Below are 27,771 nucleotides of genomic sequence, written 5' to 3'. Positions count from 1 at the left end.
CTAGATTCAAAACCTATTTCAACTAAAAATTAGTTGTGTGAGCTTGGGCAAACTGTATTGCCTCTCTGGGCCTCAGTTTCCTCATGTGAAGAATGGATACAATAATATTATCTACTTTATGAGGCTGTTTTGAGAATTAAATAAGACCAAGTATTGTTAAGGTAGTTAGTACATCATAACTACAAATTGTTTTTTATTAGTAGCAACACTATTATTATTAGAGATATGATCAGCAGGGCATTGTGGACATACAGGAAAGAAAGTAACTAATTCAGTCTGGTGTGGCAAGAAACACATTATTCTGGTTATCCTAAATCAGACTAGATAATCTGCCCAGAGGCCACCACAGTGAATTTTTACCCAGACAACAAAGGTCTTCATTCCCTCAAAAACGTCATATGCTTTAATTCAAAGCTATTTCCTCCAATGACTCATACTAGATCACCATTACCCTCATAAAATAATTAATACCCAGTAAGTATTTACTAGCAACATATATAATCAATATGTGTTTTATACAATTGTATATCTCAATTCACAGTTTATTTATTTGCATTAAGAAACCAGTCTTTGTGTGCTTTGTGAGATCATCTTCCTTAGGTTCTCACAGTTTTAAACCTTAGGTTATTCAGACTCATGTATACGTCTCCAGCTGAATGTGTCGGTTACTATGGAAACAAGGTTGCTGTGTAGAAGGAGCTTGAGGGCAGTGTATTCCTGGCACAGAATGGGTAATGGAAAGAAACAATAGTAGAGACATTTTCACTTGTACCACACCATACTCTAGCCAAGAAAACATGAGAAGAACATGGAATACTGTCTATAGTCAGTGCTCTGTGGGCAAGTTGACACAGTATAGACAGAAGGAGAGACTAAGGCAACTACGCACAGAAACTGTTTTTCCCTGATTCCAGAAGAAACACCCTGGATCATGTTTCACCTTGTTTACTTATAAGAAAAATTCCCTCTCCTTTTATAAAAAGGACATTCTTTCTGCCTGTCTCCTTCGGGTAGCTGCCCTTAAAAACAGAAGTTAGTGAAAAGTATCCATCAAAAACCCTGCCCTGCAACCTCACTGTAAACACTGCTATCTATAAGGGAGAATGATGGTGTCCCTCTCATATGATCAAAATCAATAATTCTCAAGCCCTGGTACCCATCAGAACTCCTGGAGAGCTGGTTAAACACAATACCAGCCCCACCCCCAGGGTTTCTGCCTAGTAAGTTTGGGGTGTGGCACAAGGATTAGCATTTCTAACAAGTATGGGTGCCATATTTTGAGTAACAGGTTCTAATACTAGAAAACAAAATTTTGAAATCCTCAAAAATGAAAGATTATTTCTTGAAAGACAAAGGACATCATGTAATGACAAAGGCAGCCTTTTAGACATTCTATATAGCTCTTAATAATATATTTTCATCATTTTTACAGTTATAGCAAAACTATTGTTCTCTCTACTTCAAAATGTTCTACAACAATATCTGACTTTATAAATTTTATCAAATTTAGGGTGCTGTCTCTTTCTTCTCCTTCTCCTGGTCTAACTCACATTTTCCCTTCATCATTTTTCTCCACAGGTTCTCCTGACCCTTTATTTCCCTGACGCAGGACTTCAATGTTTAGCCCACATCCTATTCAAATATCTGCAACATTTTCCTACCACTTTCTCTCCAATTTATTTCTCCAGGGCCTGCTCTCCCTGAAAAAGCAAAAAGTAGCTAAGGGCAGCATCCATATTCTATATGTATGACTCAGGGGCAGACTTTTCCTCATAAATATTAGGAATACTTTTGAAAGTCCATCTTTAGAAATTATATTCAGTCATGCCAGCAATCTATGGTTACTGAACTCAGCTAAATCTTTCAAATTAAAACCACATTAATTGCAACAGAAACAAACTCATTGATACAGAGAACATTTTGATGGTTGCCAGATGGGAGGGAGGTTGGTTGAGCGGGGATGGGTGAAAAGAGGAAGGGGTTAAGAAGTACAAATTGCCAGTTATAAAAACAGTCCGGGGGATGTAAAGTACAAGATAGGGAATATAAGTCAATAATATTGTAATAATTATGTATGGTGTCGGATGAGTACTAGACTTATTGGGGTGGTCACTTGGTAAATGATATAAATGTGTAATTAGTATGTTGTATACGTGAAACTAGTAATTGAAAAAGAACAACCACATTAGTTGCCAAATAACATTCTGAGAAACACATAAATCATGGAAGCCTCTATGCCAAGGGTAGGCAAACTACAGCTTATGAGCCAAATACAGCCAGCCACCTGTTTTTATATAGCTTGTGAGCGAAGGATGGTTTTTATATTTTCATCTGGTTGAAAAAAAAATCAAAATAATATTATGTAATAGGGTAAAAATTATATGGAATTTAAATGTCAGTGTCCATAAACAAAGTTTTATTGGAACATAGTCACACATTTGTTTACAGACTGTCTGTGGCTACTTTCATACTACAACTGCAGAGTCAAGTGGTTGTGACAGAGGCCATATGGCCTGCAAAGCTGAAAATATTTACTGTCTGACCCTTTAAGAAAACGTTTGCTGACTCCTACTCTACACCATTTCCCAGGGACCATCATGAGGAAATATATATATACCGAAAGGCATATATATATATTAAAGGCTGCTTGGCCATCCCACTGACTATATGATTTTAGGTGCTTCCAGATGACATTTATTAAAATAACCACTCAATCACAAGGATTTGGGAAAAGGGAACCCTTGTGCACTGTTGGTAGGAATGTACATTGGTGAAGCCACTATGGAAAACACTATGGAGGTTCCTCAGAAAATTAAAAATAAAAATATCATATGATCCAGCAATTCCACTTCTGCGTATGTAATTGAAGGAAATGAAATCATTATCCCAAAGAAATATCTGCACCCCCATCTGCACCCCACTGCAGCATTGTTTACAATAGCCAAGACATGGAAACAACCTAAGTGTCCACTGACAAATGAATGCATAAAGAAAATTCAATACATGTCACATATATACAATGGAATGTTATTCAGGCATTAAAAAGGAAGGAAATCCTGCCATTTGATACAAGGATGGAACTTGATGACATTATGCTAAGTGGAATAAGTCAGACAGAGAAACAAATACTGTATGATCTCACTTATATGTGGAATCTAATAAAACAAACTTATAGAAATAGATATCAGATTGGTGGTTGCCAGAGGCAGGGAGTGGGGAATGAAAGAACTAGATGAAGGTGATCAAAAGGTACAAACTTCCAGTTACAAGATAAATAAGTTCTGGGGATGTAATTAATGTACAACATGGTGACTATAGTTAACAATACTATATTGTATATTTAAAAGTTTTGAGAGTAAATCTTAAAAGTTTTCATCACAAGGGAAAAAATTATAACTATATGAAGTGTTGAATGTTAACTAATTTTACTGTGGTAATCATTTTTCAGTACATACATATATCAAATCATTATGTTTCACACTGTTACATGTCAATTATATCTCAGTAAAACTGGGGAGAAAATATAATAACCACTCAAGTAAGAACCTGTTAATACTTATATGTTAATCCACTTCATTAAAAAGCTATAACATGTCCCTGGACTTGAAATTAGATGAGCTCAGTGTCATCTGTGTCATCATGGGGACTGTATTATAAATCTGAAACACATCTGGGAAAGATCAAACCAAAATCATAGTTCCCTCAAGCACCTGTCTTTTTCCATGAACTTCCTGAAGTCCTCCAGATTAGGACGAGGTATGGGCACAAGGCCTATGCAAGAGCGGAGAGAATCCTCTTCAGAACCAAAGCCGGTATAAGGTGGAAATTTCCTTTCTATTTTTGGAGGAGATGGAGCCTTGCATGAAATTGAGGGAAAGTTCTCTAGAACAAAACAAAGGCAAATGAAACATCAATATTTTTTTTGTTCTGATTATGGCTGTTTTGAAAGGTTTGTTATGTTTTCAAGATGAACATGGAGATCTTTGTAGACTATTTTAAACTCATTCAAACAAAACACAGCAAAATCCTGTGAGGGTAGGTTTCAATCATGTTTACAAAAACCACAGAACTCACTCAATAATAGTCATTGGTTCAAAAGAAAGAAAAAAAGAAGCTATGTCAAATAAGTAAACATTTATCTTTTGTTATCACATCCCATTTCTGAATATTTATTTCATCCTGATTTTTCCAATGACATAAAAATTCAAACTTAGAAATTTATGCCACCCATTCCTTATTTTAAGCTGTAGTTTAGCTCTCTCATATCTTTAGTCAACACTCACTAATCAAATTCCTTTCCAAACAGGACTGGCTCCTGACTATTCTGCCCTTTACCTTTCCCATCCACTGTCCCCTCCTCCTGTGTGCACTTTTTAAGCCCTCTCCCTTTCCCCCAACTCAATTCCAGGCCATGGCCCTTCACTATCTAATTAAAAAACAAAAACAAAATTTTTTGTCACCAACCACTTCCCCAGGTTGCTCTTGTTACTGCCCACAAATAGACTGCAATTGTATTAAAAAGTGATAAAGCAAAAAAATAAAATTAAAAATTAAACCAATACCAACCAACCAAATAAAACTTTTAAAATAAGCAGTGCCCACTCTCTCAACAAGAGTGTTAAGTAATAAATAATGTTGGTTTTCTTTATTTACTTATCATCTGTGAAAAAGGAGAGTTGGAGACAGAGTTATCTATAATAGCCTAGAAGCTTTTAGGTAGTCATTTGTGAGACTGTACCAACTCTGAGAAGCAAGTGTGCTCTCTACAGCAAATAACACATTGACCTGATCCAAATCGCTTGTCTGTCCCATCAAAAATGGCAAAAAAGATGCCAGGATCTTTCCTAAAACAAAACAGTATAACCCATGGAATCTAATTTCTACTTCTTCCCCAAACATGAGAGGTGCTGCCATTTGGGACTGAAAGAAATTCACATAAGCAATGATTTTTTTTTTCCATTGTCAAAGTTCTAATAGATGGAAGAATTCAGATTTAGTGCACACCTCTGTAATTGAAAATGTGCATCAATTTGTCATCCACGGCAACCTAACTCTTAAAATTGAAGGACTTTCTTTTTATACTGACTGATTAAAAGGTTAAGGGTTTGAGGCTATTTCTAACTCTAATTTGAAAATGTTTTCAAATTTCACATTTCCTTAGGCTTCCTCACAGCCTTTGTGTGAACTCCCCTCAAGCAGAATCCCCCAAAGAGTTACTGTTCCATCCTAACAGAAACTGTTCACAGAAGACAACATCAAATATTTCTCACTGACTGAGTGAAAAGGGGACAGCCAGACTGCCCATAAAGAAGTGACTCATGAGCCTCTCCTATTGCTGTCTTTGTGGCAAAGAGAAGCTTTGGTAATAAAGAGGAAAGTTCAGATCTTGGAATCAGGCAGAATTGCAGTAGACCCTATTATTGCTAACTGTTACATGGAACACACTACCGACTAGTACCTTCATTTCACAGAGAGGACCATAGGAATGGCAGGGAATGCTCTATGTGATATTTAGAAAATTGGGGCATGATCACTTTCTTCTAACAGGAGACATACACAACTCTACATATTAATCTGAGCAGTCTAACCAAAAGAGGACATATATTGAATTGCAAAGTAATTAAGAATGCATTCTTAACTTCCCCTTAAAATTACAGATTTCATAACACGGTGTTGTTTTCTCAACTACATAATTTTTGCAACAGATTTTAGTAACAAAAGAGCCAATTCAGAGTGGTCCTCTGCACCCACAGTGCCATCTAGTGTATAAAAGTTGAGAACTGTTCCACTCCATCATGCCTGGCTGTTCTAACACCACATAAATCTTTTTGGATATTCTGACTCGAGGTATCATTTCTCTCGGTAATTGCTTACATTCACAACACTTTGTACTTGCACCTCAATAAGTTTCCTGTCTTTGGTTTTCCATCATCCCAGCATCCTGCATTTTTTAGATGTTAAAAAATATTTGGTGAATAAATGAAGAAGTACACATTTTTGTACAAAGCATCTTCCTAAATATCTTCTTAAACTGACACTCTGCTGGATCTTGAGACACATCTGTTTTTCAAATAGTCTGAGTCCTCTAACTCCAAGTGACTTGTAAAAACATATATATTGAATGTCTATCCACAACTAACTAGATTCCAATACATTTACAAAGATGTGACATATTTTTAAAAAGAATCTTAATGTTCATTCACAGTGATTTGCTATTCACCATCTCAGTTGGAAAACAATGCTGGGGAAAGCCTTCAATTACCTCAAAAGTTCATTTTGTATGCTCTAGTAACCCAGATATGGACCCAGGTTTAGGGAGGCCTGAAGCTTATATAATTTGGAGAAGCTTTTCAAGACAAAGAATGCCAAGTTATTAGGACAAAATTAGGCCCTGAGCTTTGGACTGGGGCCCCTGCAAAGGAAGAACCATAAAGCTTCATATTCATTAACTTTATTAACTTCAAGGTAAAACTACTTCTGCTTGTACCCAACACCCAGGTCAAATGATTTTGTTGGGATGTTCATTTTAGAATCAAATGATTAGTCAATCATATAATTTTCTAGCTTTAGCTAGAAAATCCTTAGAAATCATCTAATCCTCAATTCTCTTCACTTCATAGGGGAGGAAAAAAGGTAAAATTGTTCACTCTATTGAGGTCATGTGATGAGACGAGAATTCCACCCCTGTCACCGTACCTTGGTATGGCTAATTTGCTCAAATGACCATTAAACTCTCATCTTGGATGTCCTGCTGCTTCCAGCACCAAGAGTTCAGAGATGGTTAGAAATGACTCCACAAAATCAAAGGTCCTTTAAGTTTTTTGCTCATCTTTAATGCCAGTACAGCCTACTAAGTGTTGAAGGGTAATGGGAATGAGTGGTCTTGTTACCAGTTTGGTTGTCCCAGTGACTAAGAATTGATAAGAAAGTCTTCTTATAGACAAAAAAAATAATAACCCAAGGAAGGAATTCTAAATACAAATAGTTTACATTCAAATCCCTGTCCCTTCAGTGAGAGAAACACCTGGTGGAGCCTTTTCCAACCTTCATGCTACAAGAAAGTCAGACAGGCCTCCATCTACCAGTCTGTGTTCATCCACATGAAATAATGAGGGAGTGACATGTTACAGCCCACAGATAAGCCTGGGCCAGTGGGATAGCCAAGCTGCCTAGTGGAGGCAGAGGGGTTACACTAGACTATTTTGTGGAAGAATTCTATGGAATCACCTTCTCCTTAGAACACTTAAATGCACACAAAAATCTCATCTTTTTAGGAGTCAGATTGTATTTTACTCAGGGGTACAGATATCTCTTAGAATCTCTTAGATTTCTATCAAGCCCTCTGCTTCTACATAAATAGAAAGCTCACTCAAGCACCTTTCTTGGGACTGTGGCCAACTCCTTCTCTTACTCTGTCTGCCATTTTTTCTTCCCTGAAATATGTTGTGGTCTCATTAGTTAAGAGAAAGTACTAAAGCACCAAAGTTGTGCACTGCATTAGAAATCTCCCCCTGGCTTCCTCTGTGTTTAGCTGTGTTGGTGGCACTTGTCAGCTCCTTTCTGTGGCACTATAGAGTGGAGACACCAGGTATTCTGATGACCACAATTACTGACAAGGAAGGAAATGTAACTATACTTATTGATAGGACTTTGTCCTGGTTTGCGCATCAAGGATACCAAAATATACTATATAGAATTTGGTCATTCTTATGAGTTTTAGAACCAGATTAATTATAAACAAAATTAAAATGTCAAAAGTAACTATCTATATAACATTAAGTATATTAATTTAACCTTACCAAAAAAGTCAGAAAAAGCAAATGTAAAGATTGTAAGAGAGTATTTTTTCAATGCTCACTTATCCCACATCATGAATATAATTTCTAGTTATTAGTTACATTAAGTACACTGTTGTTACTCAAGAAATGTTGTATAATAATAGTGTCTGCTAAATGGGATATTTTAACATACGTTATGAGAAATATAAAAAGTCAGCATGACTATAAAATACATCATAACTTTGCATTTGCATAATTTTCTGTTTAAATGCATAATGCTCATGTTATATTAGCTTTAAAGGCACAAACTACTTTTTTTCACATAATATAGTAAGTTTATATAGTGAACAAAAGAAGTGAGCAAAAAGAAATTAAGCACTAGGGCTCAATGAAATGGACCATAGGGCATTTGAAACCAAGGATAGCTCGATTTGGAGTGCACCAGTGAATTCACTCTGCCTCTCAAATTTCCCTGCAAACCCATTAAGAGACAAACAATGAACCATGTCTCTCCAGCACTACATTCATTTGATCTTTATAGTCTCGAAATCAAGCTGACAGACAAACATCAATCAAATGTTGGGCTTTATGTTTAAGGGATCATATGATGTTTTAGAACCTTTACCACATCCTTTATATTAAGGTAATGTGTCAGTAGGACACAAGAAAATGTTTTCAGTGACTCATCTTTTATATATCTTTTTCAAATTTTCAAGTCTACACTGAAGGCCTCTTGATTATAAATAGGCATCTACATTTATTAAAGACCAAGTTCTCCTTCCAATGATCTAAAGGTCACTAGCAGCTTCTTGACAGCAGCCACCGCCTGCACATTCCTGGCTGCCTCTTGCCCACTGTCCCCGAAACAAATATGCCCAACTGTGTCCTCCAAAGAGGACTGATGTTAGAAAATAAAATAAGAAAAGGCGACCAATATGGCCCCATAAGTCCCACACATTTTGACTAATCTGGCAGGAAGATGCAGTGGAACAAATCCCCTTAACAAACTGAAGAGTGAAATTGAAAGTCTTTTTTATTCCAACCCCTTGATGCATTCAGTGTGCCTTCTTTCACAATGTAAAGATTCCCAGGAGGCCAGGGATACTACGCAATGGGGACAGCAAGACACATAGGAGGGCCTCATCTTATTCTAGTGATGAAGCACCTTGTCTTTCAGGAAGTTGTGATCACTCTGGCTTCCACCTCATTCTTTGGGAAAGTGTGCTCACATGACTACTCCAAGGTTCAAAGAGTAGAGAAGTAAGTATACCCCACCTCAGTTCCAGACCTCAGGCTGGAAGATTGGCAACTCCCACCATCTACACTTAGCCTACCACCCGGCAGGTACCTGGAGCCTAGGGTAGAGAGCCCAGGAAGGGTGCAGAGCTAGCTGGCAGGTTTAACAAATGAAGAGTTTGTTTTTCTGGCTTCACATTAGATCCTCTACCTGTTTCTATGACTCTCATAACACCGTGTAACATGCTGTAGGTCTCTGCTCCCTACCAGCCTAGAAATTCCTTACTCAACTCTATAGTTCCATAGTCAACTAAAATGACCGGCACCTAGTAGGTGTTTAATAAATCACTGGTTTTCATTTTGAACTGAACTAACCTGAATGAAATTGAAATCTAGGAAGAAAGAAGCTGAAAACCTGGCTGTGTCTCCCCAGGAAAGGTAGAGCAAATTGGCATAAGAAAACTCTCCAGAGAACTCAAATAATTATATCCATTATGGTAAGCAAGAATTCAGTGAAAAGAAAAGCATTTAGATTTCCATTTTGATTGTTTGGCCAAAACATTTACCATATTGTACTGAGGCAGAGGGCTATAAGGGAAAATGGAGGCCTCTGGCATCAGGCAGTCAAGTTCAAATCTTGGCTCATCCTTTACCTGCCGCATGACCTTAGACAAGCTAGCCCTTTTTAAGTCTCAGTTTCTTCATCTCTAAAATGGGGATAATGAGCCTACCCTTCTAGAATAGGAAAAAATAAAATATCAAATGCCTGGGAGGTAGCAAATACTCAACAAATGGTAGCTATTATGAGCTTAGCATTTAAAACAAAAGTAAAATCTTAACTAGGGGACAAAGATTCTAAGTTTTCAATATTATTTTCTAATTGATAGATGTATCACTTACCAATTCCATATTTAGTCTTATAATAGGTCTTCGTAAATTCATCACAGTCACAAAGGAGCACTTTCCTTCCCCACACATTGATGGTGGTGCCTATGGACAGGTCAGTATCTTTGTAAAACTCTTGTTCTAATTTTCCCGTCTAATAAAAACAAAGGAACACAATGTTGGCACCAGTGATCCTCCAAAGATCTAACCCTTCCCAAAGGAAAAAAGAAATTTTAAAAAAACCTCAATTATATCACTTATAACCAAACTTTAAAATTCAAACAAACCAAAAGACAACTAGTTGATATTAACATTTTAAAAAATTCTTTTAACAATGTAGTGCTACCCAACAGCAATGCAAGGCATAGATTTACGAATGCACTTAAGCATGTTTATTATTAATAAAAAGCAATGTAATACATATTCATTCATTTCACTCACAATCAATCTCACAAGAGAAGAATATGTAACTCACTCCACACTTTAGGTTCCAGGGACGTCACATTAGAAACAGTAATAAAATGTAAGTTCCTTACCTTGTATTTATCCAACAGGTAGCCATGCACTCGGCTCACTCTATAGCCACTATACACATTGAGAACTAGTCGATCTGTTACCTCTCCTGGTTGATAGACTCCAGGTGGGCCATACTGGAAGACAAAACCAAAGCAAGATGTGGTACATGGTGTCTACACACAAAGATGGTCCTGTTGAGGGGCTCAAGTGGGAAATATGCATTATATGGTTCTTCTCTGCCATCTGTAAGAAGACATTTTCTTTATCTACTTGTCCCTGTGCTCCCTCACCCCCTGCAGGCTGGACTATATTCCACCTATCCATAAAGCCCCATCCTTCCCCATGACCTCTCTCATCCTACTGACCTGTCCCTAATTCAAAGTTCCATAGCACCTACCGCAGAATTAAACCACTTTTTGTGGTTCTCTGGTTGCTTCATCAGCAGTCATCTTTTCCCTTCACTCAACTACAAACCATGCCTTGCCTTCTTTTCTTTACTCTGCTTAGCATCCTGCCTGATCCTGAACTCAGGAGGCATTTGCTGGCTGAGAGAGGCAGCGTGATGAGATGGCAAGAACAATACAGTGTGGTCAGCCTCTAACAGAAACCGTGGCCTAGAGTGAGCCAGGGCACACATGCACTGAAAGTGGTCCAAGCAGTCGTGTGAGCTGCAGGAAATACCTTAATTAACACAAATTCACAGTGATCAGTTTATCATATGCTGATATACATTTCAGATGAGAAATCTGAATCATCTCTGATACATGTGACATAATATGTAAGTTCAAATGTGTGAATTTATTATGTATAGGGTATAAGTAAGCCACATAACATAGGAAAACAGTATATTTGGACACAAACTCTCTCTTTGCCACTTACTAGTTACAGGACTTGGGACCAGGTATTTATCTTCAGTTTCATGTGACTACAACAACAGTACTTATTCCTTGTTTTCTCAAAAGATGTTGAGAGTGCCCGGGGAACACCTACCACTACTATATCTTTCTCCCATGAGAATGTGAGCTCCATGAAGTAGGGCTTAATCCATTTTCTCCCTCACTATAACCCTAGAGCTGACATACAGTTAACAATTAATACATGTTAAATGAATGAATAAATGAAGCAATTGATGTCCAGGCACACTGCAAATGTCAGATGTGTCTTTATTATTTTATATTCAGGCTATTTTTCAAAACCATTCTAAAAACGGGCTTCCCAGGTATCTCCCGGCCACCTGCTATCCATACTCCAGAGCTCCCTCTGAAACAAATCCTGCCTACCACCACCACCACCCCTCCCAGCAATACTGCAGGGCTTCTGCCTATGGGCTCAAAGAATCTGGGAGGGCCTCCTGTGTAGACCACATAACCAGAAGTTGTTTGCATCAGAAATGAATGTTACAGTAAACTCTTCAGTATCACTAAGAATTAAATTTAAAAATACTTTACTTTGTCCAAATAAGAAATAAAATGTAACTTAGAGCTGTGAAAAAGCCTTTATGTTTTCCTGTCCTTATAGGTGTTTTTTATAGGTCCTTCGATAGTGTTTTTTACTATGTTACGTCATTCTATCTTTACAGTTACCTCAGGATGGAGACTTCGTTATCTGAATTTTAGAGATAAGGAAATACACTCAGAGAGGTTAACTGATTTGCCCAAAGTCACATAGCTATTGAGTGCAGAACCACAATTCTAACCCAGGTCTCCTATCTTTATGTCGTTTCTGGCTGTACCCAAGTTATGTTAGCTCTCAAATAGCCATAAATATGTGTAGAAATCAGTCTGACAATTCTTTTTAATAGCAAATAAAATGCAAAAGCTGTCACTGCTGCTAGCCATTAGCTATTTGATGACTGGTGGTTACTCTCAGAAGAATCACTCCAGAGTGTGTGTGTGTGTGTGTGTGTGTGTGTGTGTGTACATTTGCAACACAGACCAACACCATGGGATCGAAGAATCACTCCAGTGTGTGTGTGTGTGTGTGTGTGTGTGTGTGTGTGTGTGTGTGTACATTTGCAACACAGACCAACACCATGGGATCGAAGAATCACTCCAGTGTGTGTGTGTCTGTGTGTGTGTGTGTGTGTGTGTGTGTACATTTGCAACACAGACCAACACCATGGGATCTCCTCAGTAGGCTACAGAGGCCAGAGACCAGTGTCCCATCCAAGTCCATAAGCAATTTTTTTACTAGAGTCATTTACCTTCATAAGACCGATTGTGAACTCAATATTGAATAGGTAATTTCTTGTACATTTGACATTTTCCCTTTATTTGCCTTATGCTCAGAATATTCCAACTCCAATTTGTCATATCTTCTGCATTACCTTCCAAGATTTATGTTAATATAGGGCACAAAATGAAAGTTTTCTAAACACTTGCACTAATATATGGTAACTGTCATCACGTAGTCATAACACATGACATTCCAGTGAATGACTAGTCTTTTAGCCCACAAGCAAATTTGGAAAGTGGTTTAATGTCCATTGCTCACCTTGGGTAGCTTTGCCCTCTGGAGGAAAAATGACATAGGATCCCGGCCTGAGTTGTGGGGCAGCAATTCTTTGATTTCAATAGTATCATCGGACAAGAAGTAATGCAAGATGAGTTGTCTACGGTCCCCAAACAATGAGACTGAGTCATCCCATAGGCAGAAGAAACGCAAAACCTTTCTGTCATACTCGAGGAACTGTTTCAGGGTGTCAAAGGACTCATAGGGATGTAAAGGTTGCACGCAGTCTAGTGTCTGAAAATGAAGAAAAGGTTCATAATCATTGTGGTTTGGGTGTAAGCACTTCTGGCATACAAGTAATCAAAGAACATAAGGATATCTTTTCCATAGACTATTCAATGATATTTTTTTAAATTTTAACTAACAACATCAATATATAACCAGTTTTATATATATAATATATATTATATATGTATATATTATATGTGTCTATATAATATTAACCAGTACATATAACCAGTTTTAACCTTAAAAATACAATCAAGTATCAGGAAGCTTTCTTCCATATTAAACATTACCTTAATACACTAAAATATATTTCTGTAATGTTTTTAAAAACTGATTTTTCTCAAAGACTTCAAATTCTTGTTTAAGAAAAGACAAAACTAGTGTATAGTGACAGAAATTAGAACAGCAATTGCCCCTTGGTAGGGGGTTGACTGGAAAGGGAAACAAGGGAACTTTCTGGGGTGATGAAAATATACTATATCTTGATTTTCATGTTGCTAAATGGTATACATTTTCCAAAACTTGTTGATCTGCATGCTTAAGATCTATACATCTATGTTAGTTTTATCTCAATTAAAAATTGTTTGTCTTTTCAATGAAAATTCATATCTGTATATCCTCCTTAATCATCCAAAGGTTTTTGTGAAGATAAAAGGGAAGAAATATATTCATGGTTTTATTTTGCTCCAAAGCTTTAGATATGAGGATCTGAAAGGCCATGGAAACAAAAGCAGAACAAATGGAAAGTTTCCCAGTCGGCACAGAACCACTGCCTGGGCTCTGTCCCCCAACCCAGGAACCACTAGCTCTGCAGTCTTCTTGGTGCAACTCTTCGCCATTTGCATGTTCCCAGCCCAGTCTTGGAGCAAAAATGCCCCGTTCTATCTGACGTAACCATATAGAATTGTTATATAAGAAAGTGCTCATTGGCAAGGGAGATGTAGTTCCACATCAACTTATGTATCCTGGTGTGTAAATTTTCAAAATTTTGTACCTGACCAGGGCAGTCTATGTGCAGACTTACCCTAAGAAAGCAGGGAGACACGATGGCCTTTCAGAGGCTCTCCAGTCTTATCCTTGATATTTAAATGAAATTATGGGATCTCTACTTTCATTGATTGAAAAATGTTTCTTCAGCATTATAAGGCCTCAAAGACATGTATTATTGATTATATACTATTGGGGCTCTTTTCCGTTTAAGTTAAACTGTTTAATTTTAACTTTACATTTCAATGCAGCAAGCACTGGAGAAGTAAAAGCATTAAAATCAACATAAAAGCCTCTTATTAAACTCCTAATTTTCTACAGATTTCTGTATTTATTGAAGAGCTTTCTCCCTTAGGGAATAAATGCTAAAATGGTTCTCCCTATCTGAAAGGAAATGACTTAAAACATTTCTTGGATGTTCTTGGTATTTATTCTCGATTCCTGGCACAAAAGATTTTTTCTTTATAAACCCATGAAACTGCACAGTGCTCTATGCATCTCATATAATGCATCATCATTCACATTCACTATCATATAATACCAACTGTTAGTGAATGAATGCAGCCATATGTAAAGGGTGATAAATCATATGGATTCATTTCCTTTAGGTTCTTTCTGCTGATTCTAAAGATTTTGTACTTATCTAGACTCTCATCTAGAACATTTAGAAAAAATAAAAATGAACCCAAACCATAAAGCCCCTTGCATGCCAATACACACAGGTATAATGCCACAAGGATTTCACCTTGGATACCCCAGGATCAACGATATATATGTTTCATGAGGGTTGCATATCTATAACATTAAAGAATAATTTCTGCTTCGGTTATCAGGAAGGAACAAATGAATAACCTTACATGCAGCTTTTAACAAGAGATCAAAGCAGAATCAAAGGAGAATTTCATTCTAAATTTTATATTATCTTTCTGCAAGGAAATGAATTACAAGTTTTAGAAACAATAAAAATGAGATTAAACAAATCTATAGGGATAGAAATGAGAACAGTAGTCAAGCCTTGCAGGGGGCAGGGGAGAATTGATTAGAAAAAGGCATGGGGGTACTTTCTTGGAAGGGCAGGGTGATGGAAATGTTCTATATATTTATTTGGGTGTAGATTATATGTGTGTATGTATTTTTTAAGACTCATCCAACTGTATACTTAATTTCTGTGAATTTTACTTTGTATAAAAAGAAAAAAGGAAAACAAATGAGAATAATGAAAATCATGGTAAGAAGCAAATAATTTCAGTTCAAATCCCAGAAAGAAGACTGGCTAGGTATCTGACCTTCCACATGACACTTGCCCTTTTGGGTGTTCAGATTCTTTTATAAGACATATAATTTGGGCTATGGGATCATTTTTTTAAAAACTTCAGAAAGAAAACAATGATACAACTAACACTTATTCTTTCCTCTCTACACTAATTGGGGTCAGACTTTCCTTTCATAATGGGGATACATAAAAATCGTGGCCCTTCTCACTCCCCCAGACATCTGTGTCTGATGCCGCCATAAGGGAAGCTGGGAGTCCCAAGGAAGAAGAGAAAAGGGAAAAGGTGTACCCAAAGCTTGGTTCCGTAAATCCATAAAAAAGAAGCAAAGATTTTTCCCAGAGTTAGGGAAGTAAAATGGGAAAAGACAAGCCAGGTAAGTGTGGGTCTGCTTTCAGTGACCACAAAACCAACTGTGGGCTCTTAGAAATTATCCCATGTTGGCAACTCACTGAAGACTCCTACTGCCAAGAAAGGAGACTCTCCATGGAGAAAAGTGTGGCCAGGGGCAGTGAGTGAGACTTCCTAGCATTGAGCATTCCCTCCAGCCCAAAGGTGAAAGAGGACAACTCCAGCAACTACAGCCCAAAAGTTCTTTCACATCTGCCTCAGAAGTACCAATACCCTCTATTGACTCCCTGAAGGGATTCTCATTCTGAAGAAAAGGACTCACGGTTGTATCAACTTCTTACCTCTCTCCGCATCTTCGTGTAAGGATCTTCTGGACACTGTCCTGGGGGATTTAATTTGATTCCTATTTTCTTCAAAAAGTTTTTTGTGAATGCATCACAGTCATAAATCTTGAAAGTCCGGCCATAAAAGACAATGTCTATGTCGATATTGAAACAATACACAGTATAAAACTGACCATCATCAGGAGGTGGGAGAGGAATCCGATGACGCCGGATAAAAGTCCCTATGGCGTGAAATAAAATACAATTGTTTCATCACGCAGCTAACAAGGGAGAGGTCACAGCACATCTCAGTCATAGCCCCAAATGCTTCCCCATAACAGTGATCTGGGCAAAGGGCTGGTTCTTGGAAGCAGCATTAATATGTTCAATCTCTGAGGAAGCCAGAGGAAGCTGAGACTTCTGAGGTCCAGAGTTATTAGACCAGTCTTATGTGTTATTAGAATTGCCTAAGTGGTACTAGGGAAGAACTTTAATAAACCATAAAGACTAGAGTGGAAGGGGGATATAAACAGAGTGACCTAATGCACCAGACCCTGCCATCACGCCTTTTCCCAGAAGAATGGTCACATTCACCCACTAGCACTCAATGTGAATGCACTAAAAAAGGCATTAAGTTCGCCATGGCAACAGCTTATGATGATGCCTTTTCCTTCCCAGCTTCTGGGTGCCCCTTCAGGTCTTATGTTCTAAGCTGTGAGAGGAGGAGGGTGTGGGAGGTCTCTGAAAGGACACTGTGGAGGAAGGCAGAGAGGACAACTTTAATGGTGTGAGCACCAACCACCTTAAATGGCATTTTCTGTAAGAAATCCACTTGAACTGAGTAGGAGGGCTATGTGTGAGCTTCCCATGCCAGATGTAGTTTTCACATCCTCACCATTTGAAGGGCTGCACCTGTGTGTGCCCTGCCGTTCAAGACTGAAGCCGCTAAGGTCACTGTGACACCAGCAGTGTGATTAATGACCAGACAGATCTGGCGACATCTAAAAACTTTTATAGAAAAGATTCCTTTGCTTCTTTGATTAAGCATTTGGTATTATAAATAGGCAGGATTTGAGATAGGAAGTTGTGCCTTTAAGATCAAATCAAGCGGAGTATGTGTGCATATACTGTAATGTTAATATGTGTTTGGTTTTGATGTACAACCAATTCAGGTTTTCGGTTTCAAATTGCAAAGGTCTCATTTAATGATACTTCTCTTTCATCCCTCTAAAATACCTTAAGAAATGGTGACATTTTGTAAAACTGTCACTTCCATATACTTTTTAAAATACTCAATATTAGTACTTTATATTGAATCTTAGAAACATTTTCAGTATTTTTTTAAGATGCTCCCAACCCAACCCACTGCCTTCAAGAGAATTAGACACACCTATGTGTCCCTGTAGCTTCCTGTGCGTCCCTCTATAGTAGCTCCAGCCACACTATTTTAATTGCGTGTTTAGTTCTTGGTCTGGTACTTACTACAAGCATACTGAGAACAGATTCTATATTCCCTGACACAGTAGGGTATAAGAGAAAGTACTTTAGGGGAATCCTGCATAAATTCAAAATGTCCCAATTCTTATAGCAATATTTGTATCAGACAAAATAGACTTTAAAACATAGGTTATAATAAAAAACAAAGAAGGACTTCACATAATGATAAAAAAATCAATCCAACAAGAGGATATAACCCTTGTAAACATTTATGCACCCAGCATAGGAGCATCTAAATACATAAAGCAAGTCTTGATGGACATAACTGAGAGATCAACACTAGCAGTCACAATAGGGTACTTTAACATCCCAAGGACATCAATAGATAGATCTTCCAGACAGAAAATTAACAAGGAAACAGTTGACTTAAATGATATACAAGACCAGAAGGATTTAATTGATATTTTCAGAGCATTTTACCCCAAAGCAGCACTTTTTTTTTTACTTCATAGTAACACAAATAGGGTTTATTCATAATTTTATGACTTGAAAAAGGAGGTATAGAATATAATTGATAAATTTTTGTTGCATTTTTATAGCTTACTATCAAAACAATTGTGTAAAACACATAAGCAATTATTTTTTTTGTTTTATTTTTGTTTTCTTTTTTTTTTTTTTTAAGTTTATCTTTATTGTTGAAAATATTACAGATGTCCCCTTTTTACGTCCATTGATCCCCTACACCCTACATCCACTCTACTACCAGGCCTTTACCACACCAGCAACTGTGTCCATGGGTTATGCTTATAAACATATAAGCTCTTTGATTAATATCTCCCAGCCCACTTTCTCCTCCCCACCTTCCTTCTGAGATCCTTCAGTCTGTTCCATGCTTCTATGTCTCTGGAACCATTTTGTTAATCAGTTTATTTTGTGTATTATATTCCACATGTAAGTGAGATCACATGGTACTAGTCTTTCTCTGACCGGCTTATTTCATTTAGCATAATACTTTCTAGTTCCCTCCATGCTGTCCCAAAGGATAAAAGATCCTTTTTTTTTTTTTTACAGCGGCATAGCATTCCACGGCATAAATGTGCCACAACTTTTTTATTCACTCATCTATGAATGGGCACTTGGGCTGTTTCCAGATCTTAGGTATTGTAAATTGCGCTGCTATGAACAAAGGGGTGCATAAGTTCTTTGTGATCAGAGTTTCGGGTTTCTTAGAACATATTCCTAGAAGAGGGATCACTGGGTCAATTTTTAATCTTTTGACGAAACTCCAAACTGCTTTGCATAGTGGCTGCACCGGTCTGCATTCCCACCAGCAATGTACTAGGGTGCCCTCTTCTCCACACCCTCGCCAGCACTTGTAGTTTGTTGACTTGCTGATGGTACCCATTTTGACCGACGTGAAGTGATACCTCATTGTGGTTTTAATTTGCATCTCTCTGATGATTAGCGACGTTGAGCATTTTTTCATAGGTCTCTTAGCCATCTGTATGTCCTCTTTGGAGAAGTGTCTATTTGGGTCCTTTGCCCATTTTTTAATTGGATTGTTTGTCTTCCTTTTGTTAAGTTGTATGAGTTCCTTATATATTTTGGATATTAACCCTTTATCAGATGTGTCATTGGAAAATATGTTCTCCAATACAGTGGGTTCCCTTTTCATTTCATTGATGGTTTCTTTGCTGTGCAGAAGCTTTTTATTTTGATGTACTCCCATTTCTTTATTTTCTCTGTTTCCTTTGCCCTAGGAGATGTATCAGGAAACGTATTGCTACAAGAGATGTCTAAGATTTTGCTTCCAATGTTTTCCTCTAGGATTTTTATGGTTTCATGTCTTACATTTAAGTCTTTAACGCATTTTGAATTTACTTTTGTATATGGTGTAGGTTGGTGGAATAGTTTCATTATTTGCATGTATCTGTCCAATTTTCCCAACATCATTTATTGAAAAGACTGTCTTTACTCCATTGTATGTTCTTGCCTTCTTTGTCAAATATTAATTGACCATAATGGCTTGGGTTAATTTCTGGGTTCTCTGTTCTGTTCCACTGATCTATATGTCTGTTCTTGTGCCAGTACCAGGCTGTTTTGATTATAGTGGCTTTGTAGTATAACTTGATATCTGGTAATGTCATCCCTCTAACTTTGTTCTTCTTTCTCAAGATTGCCATGGTTATTTGAGGTCTTTTATGGTTCCATATAAGTTTTTGGAGTATTGGTTCTAGATCTGTGAAAAATGCTGTTGGTATTTTAATAGGAACTGCACTGATTCTAGAGATTGCTTTAAGTAGTATGGAAATTTTAAAGATGTTAATTCTTCTAATCCATGAACATGGTGTATTTTTCCATTTGTTTATATCTTCCTCTATTTCTTTTTTCAGTGTCTTGTAGTTTTCCAAGTGCAGGTCTTTTATATCTTTGGTTAAGTTTATTTCTAGGTATCTTACTGTTTTAGTTGCAAGGGTAAATGGGATTCTTTTTTTAGTTTCTCTTTCTGAGAGTTCATTATTGGTGTATAAAAATACTATTGATTTCTGGGTGTCAATTTTGTATCCTATTACACTGTTAAATTTATTTATTAAATCTAGTAGCTTTTTGGTGGAGACTATTCAGGATTTTCTATGTACAATATCATGTCATCTGCAAATAATGACAGTTTTGCATCTTCCTTTCCAATTTGGATGCTTTTTATGATGATTTGCTATGGCTAGGACTTCCAGTACTATGTTGAATAAGAGTGCTGAAAGTGGACACACCTGTTTTGTTCCTGTTCTTCGAGGAAATGGTTTTAGTTTTTGCCCATCGATTATGATGTTGGCTGTAGGTTTGTCATATATGGCTTTATTATGTTGAGGTGTGATCCCTCTATTCCCACCTTGCTGAGATTTTTTATCAAAAATGAGTATTCGATTTTCTCTAATGCTTTTTCTGCATCTATTGATATGATCATGTGATTTTTGTCTTTCAATCTGTTTATGTGATGTATGACTTTTATTGATCTGTGAATATTATACGAGCCTTCCATCCCTGACATAAATCCCACTTGGTCATGGCGTATGATCTTTTTAATATATTGCTGGATCTGATTTGTTAATATTTTGTTGAGGATTTTAGCATCTACATTCATCAGGGATATTAGCCTGTAATTCTCTTTCTTTGTAGTGTCTTTACCTGGTTTTGGAATTAGGCTAATGCTGGCCTCATAAAAAGAGTTTGGAAGTGTTCTTTCCTCTTGGATTTTTTGAAATAGTTTGAGGAGGATAGGTGTTAATTCTTCTTTCAATGTTTGGTAAAACTCCCTTGTGAAGCCATCCAGGCCAGGGATTTTGTGTGCTGGGAGCCCTTTGATTACTGCTTCAAATTCATCAGTAGTTATCGGTCTCTTCAGGTTTTCTGACGCTTCCTGATTGAGTTTTCGAAGGTTATAGTTTTCTAGGAATTTGTCTAATTCATCCCAAGTTGTCCAGTTTGGTGGCATATAGTTTTTCATAGTATTTTATTACAATCCTTTGTATTTCTGTTGGGTCCATTGTTATTTCACCTCTTTCATTCCTGATTTTGTTTATTTGGGTCCTCTCTTTGTTTCCTGATGAGTCTGACTAAAGGTTTATCAATCTTGTTTATCTTTTCAAAGAACCAGCTCTTGGTTTCATTGATCTTTTATACTGTTTTCTTAGTCTCTATGTTATTTATTTCTGGTCTGATCTTTACTTCCTTCCTTGTACTTACTCTGGGCTTTTCTTGTTGTTCTCTTTCTAAGTCGTTGAGTTCTAGGGTTAGAAAGTCTATTAGAAGTTTTTCTTGTTTTTAGAGGTAGGACTATAGAGCTATGAACTTCCCTCTCAGGACTGCTTTCATTGTGTCCCATAGATTTGGGGTTGTTGAATGTTCATTTTCATGTTTCCAGGAAGTTTTGATTTCTTTCTTGATCTCTTTGGTAACCTATTCATTGTTTACAAACATGCAAAGCAGCACTTTTTAAGTGGACATGGAAGATTTTCTAGGATAGACCACATGATAGGCCACAAAAGAAAACTCAACAAATTTAAAAATATTGAATCATATCAAGCATCTTCTCTGACCACAGTGGTACAAAACTAGAAACCAATTACAGGGGGGGAAAACTGAAAAACACACAAATAAATGGAGGCTAAATAACATGTTATTAAACAATGAATAAGGTAACAATGAGATCAAGGAAGAAATCAAAAGATACCTTGAGGAGGATTAAAGATGGTGGCCAACTAAGTGAAAGCTACACTGACATTCACCCAGGACCAAACTGGAATTACAACTAAAATATAGAAAGACCATCCTCAATAATCAACTGCAACTGAAGATGACCTGGAGAGTAACCTCATAACCAAGGAGGAAAAGTGGAGATCACATAGACTGGTAGGAAGTGCAGAGGTGTAAGAGGGCTGGCCGGATTCTCACAGGCAGCAGCTGAAGATCCAGAGGAAAATCTCAGCTGCAGGGGGTTCACACTGAGGACTCTGGGGAATAAACCTTAGGCTGGGCTTCCCAGCCCAGAGCACCAGTACTGAGAAAGGTGCCCAAATAACATCTGGCTGTAAAAGTCAGCTGGATTTCTGTCTGCCAGGGAGAGATGGATGGAAATGCAGGCACCCTCTTAAAGAGCCAATGCTCAAACAGTACCTGACATTGGACTGAACAAGAGACCATCCTAAATGACTGAGAGTCCTAGCAGGACTAACTAATACATAGAAACAAACTCAAATAGGCAGCCAAAATGGGGAAACAAAAAAATAAGCCCCAAATGAAAGAACAAGAAAAGTCTCTAGAAAAAGAGTTAATTCAAATGGAGATAAGAAATCTATCAGATAAAGAGTTCAGAATACTCATTGTAAGGATGCTCAACAGGATGAAAAAAGATACGGAAACTATGAAGGAAATGAAGAATGACATAGCAGAAAGAAAAACTACAATGGAAGGAATAAACAGCAGATTAGAGGAAGCTGAGGATAGGATCAATGAATTAGAAGTAAGGGTAGAAAAAAATCACTCAATCAGAGATCCAAAAAGAAAAAACAATTGAAAAACAGGAGGACAGTCTAAGGGAGCTGTGGGACAACATGAAATGTAACAATATTCATATCATGGGAGTGCCAGAGGAGGTCAAAAATAAGCAAGGATTAGAGAACCTGTTTGGAGAGACAGTGGCAGAAAATTTCCCTAACCTGGTGAAGGGAAAAGTCACACAAGTTCAGGAGGCACAGAGAGTCCCAAGCAAGAAGAATCCAAAGAGGCACGTGCCTAGACACATCATAATTAAAATGCCAAAAATTCAAGACAAAAAGAGAGTCTTAAAGGTAGCTAGAGAAAAGCAATCTCTTACCTACAAAGGAGCTCCCAAGAGGCTATCAGCTGACTTCTCATCAGAAACTTTACAGGCCATAAGGGAATGGCATGAAGTATTCAAGGTAATACAAAACAAGGATCTGAAACCAAGGCTACTCTATCCAGCAAGGCTATCATTCAAAATAAATGGTGAAATAAAGAGCTTCCCAGACAAAAAAAGGCTAAAGGAGTTTATCACCACCAAACTAGCATTGCAGGAAATGTTAAAGGGACTGCTGTAATTAAAAGTAGAAATAGAAGCACTGCAAGAAATGTTAAAGGGACTGCTGGAATAATAAGACAAAATATAGAGAGGAACATAGGCATAAAAAAATTAAAATGGCAATAAATAAGGACCTATCAATAATAACCTTAAGGACTTCAAGGGAGAGATCAACAGCAATACAGTCATAGTCGTGAACTTTAATATCCACTGTCTTCACTGGATAGATCTTCCAGACAAAAAGTTCACACAGAAACAGTGACTAAATGGCACACTAGATCAGATGGATTTAATTGGTAATTACAAAACATTTCACCCCAAAGTTGCAGAATATACATTCCTCTCAAGGGTACACTGGTCATTCTCAAAGATAGACCACATGTTAGGACACAAAACCAGTCACTGCAAGGTCAAGAAGACTGAAATCATATCAAGAATCTCACATCACAAGGGCATGAAATTAGAGATCAACTACAGTAAAAACACTCAAAAACATTCAAACACAAGGAGGCTAAATAACATATTATTAAACAATGAAAGGGTTACCAATAAGATCAAGGAAGAAATCAAAACCTTCCTGGAAACAAATGAAAATGCACACACAACAACCCAAAATCTATGGGACACAACAAAAGCAGTCCTAAGAGGGAAGTTCATAGCACTGCAGGCCTACCTCAAAAAGCAAGAAAAATTTTTATTTAACTATTTAGTCCTATAACTTAAAGAATTAGATAGCTCCCCTGTGAAGCAGTCTAGACCAGGGTTTTTATTTGCTGGGAGATTTTTTTTATCGCTCTTTGATTTCATCAGTTATTAGATTATTCACGTTTTCTGATTCTTCCTGATTCAGTTTCACATGATCTGACTCATATGTGGAATATAATAAACAAGACAGACTGAGGAACAAGAAAGATCCAGAGACAAAGAAGCATGGAACGGACTGATGAATCTCAGTGGGAAGGCAGGGGAGGGGGAGTGGGTGGGGAGAGATTAATCCAAGAATTTATATGCATATATACATAACTTATGGACACAGACAATAGTGTGGTGAAGGCCTGAGAGGTTGGGGGTGATGCGGTGTGGAGGAGATAAAAGGAGAAAAAATGGGGGATATCTGTAATACTTTCAGCAATAAAGAAATTTTTTTTTAATTAAAATATATATAGCCCTTTAAAAAAAGAATTTAAAGCAACAGAATTTTTTTAATTCAATCTAAAAGTAGAAGAAATGGAAAAAAAACCCACACTTATAGTAACATAGGGTTTTCAGGAAAAAAAGAAAATAAAATATTAAAAAAATAAAAATAAAGACACCTTGAGACAAATGAAAATGAAAACACAGCAACCCAAAATCTATGGCACAGATGGAAAGCAGTCTTAACAGGGAAATTCATAGCAATACAGGCCTACAAAAGAAAGAAGAGAAATCTCAAATAAACAATCTAACCTTACACCTACAGGAACTAGAAAAAGAACAACAGATAAAGCTCAAAGTGAGTAGAAGAAACGAAATTAGAAAAATCAGAGCAGAAATAAATGAAATACAATCTAAAAAAATATAAAGATTAATGAAACCAAGAGCATGTTCTTTCAAAAAAAAAACAAGATTGATAAACCTTTAGCCAGACTTATCCATAAAAAGAATGAGAGAATCCAAATAAATGAAATCAAAAATGAAAGAGAAATAACTGGCATCACAGAAATATAAAGGATCATAAGAATATGCTATGAACCATCATATGCCAACAAATGGGACAATTTGGACAAAATAAATTCCTAGAAACTTATAACTTTCTAAGACTGAATCAAGAAAAACAAAAAATCTGAACAGAGTACAGCCAAAGAAATTGAAGCAGTAATTTGAAAACTCCCGACAAACAAAAGTCCTGGGCCCGATGGCTTCACAGGTGAATTTTACTAAACACTCAAGGAAGAACTAACATCTATCCTTCTCAAACTATTATAAAATAATTCAAGAAGAGGGAATACTCCCAAATTCTTTTTACAAAGCCAGCATTATCCTAATTCCAAAACCAGAAAAAGACACCACAAAGAAAAGAAATTATAGGCCAATATTCCTGATGAACACATATAAAAGTCTTCAACGAAATATTAGTGAACTCAATTTAGGAATACATTCAAAAGATCATACAGGGGGAAGATGGCGGCCCTATGAGCAGCAGCACAGCGCCCCTGCTCCCAGCCACGGACTCGATTTCCTCCTAAAATCCTATGTAGGCAGCTTGGAAAAACCAGAGAAACATACCTGAGTGGACGGAGTGCGAGTGAGGAGCACTGAAGACACATCACGGAGTCCGGTAAGAGAGGGGGGTGCAAGAAGGGGGAGTCCCCCTGAAGCCTGTGCTGGGCTCCGAGCCCGAGGCTTGGAGGCTGCAAAACTCCTGCCACTCGGGAGTGCGAATGGCATCCAAAAGCGGGGACCCCACACCCGGAGCGACAAGAGGGGAAGGAGCGCCCCGCGTACAGGGCAGAGGGACCCAGGGGAGCGGTGAGTCCATGAGGAGAGGACGGTGCCTTCCTAGCGAGACAAAGCTTCTAGTGGCGGCCACAACCAACTTCTAATGCTCAGTGTGCCAATCATAGGAAGGGCTGTCCCAAAGTGTGTGGCACCAGACTGGTAAGGGACCAGAAGATTGCACTGAGCAGCCGCACACAGGGACCCTCTGCCTCCCTGTGGGGCATTGTGTTGAGCCCCAGAAAGCACTGAATCTGCGTGGCATGGGGGAGGGGAGAAGCTCTCCCGCCCTGAGCTCCTGGTGCGGAGAGGCTGCGATCGGTGACCAGCCCTGAGGGGCGCCGTGGTGGAGTGTGGAGCTGACCCAGGTTTGCTGAGATCAGCAGTGCAGGGAGCTACGTGGAGCTGACTTTGGGTCCCCTCCCGCTGAGGGCCTTGGAGCACGGGCGGGGGGACCTTGCCCGGCAGACTCTCTACCTGTGTGTTCCTTTTGCCTTTGTGCCTCTGACTGCGGAACTGGCTCCCACCTTCCCAGCATGCACTGCACTGACAGACCAGCAGAGGCTGGGATTAGGGTCTGCTCAGTTGACTGTCTGAGGGGCAGGCAGTGCGACCAGTCAACCAGAGCTGAGCAGGGAGGGGCAGAGCCTGCCTGCCTCTCCTGCAGCCAGGAGCACCGCCCCCCAACAGGACAGGGGCTGGTCCAGCTCACTGAGGCCCCAGACACCCCCACAGGGCACAGGCCTGAGGGGGAAGGGAGGGCAGCTCACAGGAGGTCATCGAAAGAATAAGACTCTCAGGGACTGTTGTTTGGGAACTGGAGGAAACGCTGAAAACCCCTGCTGGGGCCTGGACAGGCAAAGGGCTCACCAGAATGTTTTTTTAATCGAACCCACTGAGGCCAGGCTGCTGAAATGGCCCATAGAGAAAACGCAACAGGCTGAAATCAATCTGAAACTGCAGCATGCCAGTGCATGGGAAACTAGAATCAGAGGACAGGGTAGGGACTGAGGAGCTGGCTGTGGAGCAGAGGCTAACTCCCTCACAGTGAGTGCCTAACAGCAAAACCTATAAGGGTTTTGATGATACCCTGAGCTACACTAGCCATCCTGTACCCTAAAGACTCTACAGAAGACTCTGGAGCAAGACCAGGCTACTACAAGGTTACAAAATACCTGACAAGAGGAGGTGGTCCACAGAGAGCCTCAGATCAACCATCTACCTAAGGACACCAGAGCCAAACCTAGACAGTTCCTCACATTGAGTGATAAACAAGTACCTCACAGGAGAACTGAAATCAGCACACAAAACATTGAGCCTCAGACAACACAACATGCCCAAAAGAAACTCACATGATTGACTGTCTTTTTCTCTTGTTCTTTTTGTTTTGTTTTTGGGGGTTTTTTTTGTTTGCTTGTTTGTTTGTTTATTTGTTTTTTCTCTTTTTTCCTTAGGAAGAAGAGAAAGGGGGAAAATTTGTTTTTTCTTCTTTTTTAAATTTTATAATAATTTTTTTTTAATTTTAAAAAAAAAACATGTTTAACTAAATTTTTTTTTTTTTATAAAACAATTTTGTCTTCCTTAGCTTGTTTTTAGTTTTGTTTATTTGCTTTGTTTTATCCTTGCTTCTACTATCAAGACTTTATTGATATCCCTGCTTAATGACTGGGACTTTATCATTATAACGAAGTTTACTGCTTTCCTCTATAGTTTCCACCAAATCTCTTACCAGAATCCCTTCCTGCCTGGGCTATATCTCTCTCTCCTCTCGATCCATTGGCATAACTTTTTTTCTTTTTCTTTTGTCTTTTTCTTCTTTTCTTTTGTTCTTTTGTAATCCTCCCTTCTGTTTTCCTGCCTTTTTGTTCAATTGATAGTTTCTCTTATTCTCTTTATTGTACTTTTATTTTCTCCTTTTCAACTATTATCCTATTCCGATTCTCTCCCTTAATTTTTTGCTGGCCCTTCTTTCAGATCTTTTCTCTGCTTCTATTATCTCCCAGTAGCTTCTCTATTTTTTACATTATAGTATATTAACAACATACATCTCTCTCTCTAAGCGTTACTTTTCTTTCTCTCGTTCTTTTTTTTAAGCATTTTGTGTGTGTGTGTTCTCTCTTCACTCTCCCAGCTCTACTTTCACGTGGGTTGTTTTCATTGTGACTGTGAAGATATTT

General features: G+C 38.1%; 1 protein-coding gene across 1 annotated transcript in view; it reads right to left on the bottom strand.

Moving 5' to 3' along the window:
• Nucleotides 1–27,771, bottom strand: part of EFHC2 (EF-hand domain containing 2) — a 194,393-nt gene that overhangs the window by 84,082 nt on the left and 82,540 nt on the right. The window contains exons 4-8 of the mRNA XM_016218528.2: nucleotides 16,105–16,328; nucleotides 12,909–13,160; nucleotides 10,436–10,549; nucleotides 9,915–10,053; nucleotides 3,711–3,882 (exon numbers count right to left, since the gene is read on the bottom strand). Of these exons, the coding sequence (XP_016074014.1) occupies nucleotides 3,711–3,882; nucleotides 9,915–10,053; nucleotides 10,436–10,549; nucleotides 12,909–13,160; nucleotides 16,105–16,328 (901 nt within the window). The remainder of the gene's footprint in view (nucleotides 1–3,710; nucleotides 3,883–9,914; nucleotides 10,054–10,435; nucleotides 10,550–12,908; nucleotides 13,161–16,104; nucleotides 16,329–27,771) is intronic.

Source organism: Miniopterus natalensis, chromosome X (genome assembly GCF_054644295.1).
Source record: "Miniopterus natalensis isolate mMinNat1 chromosome X, mMinNat1.hap1, whole genome shotgun sequence".
Lineage (NCBI taxonomy): Eukaryota > Metazoa > Chordata > Mammalia > Chiroptera > Miniopteridae > Miniopterus > Miniopterus natalensis.
Note: the sequence above shows the minus strand (reverse complement) of the source record. Positions and strands in the feature narration are given on the sequence as shown.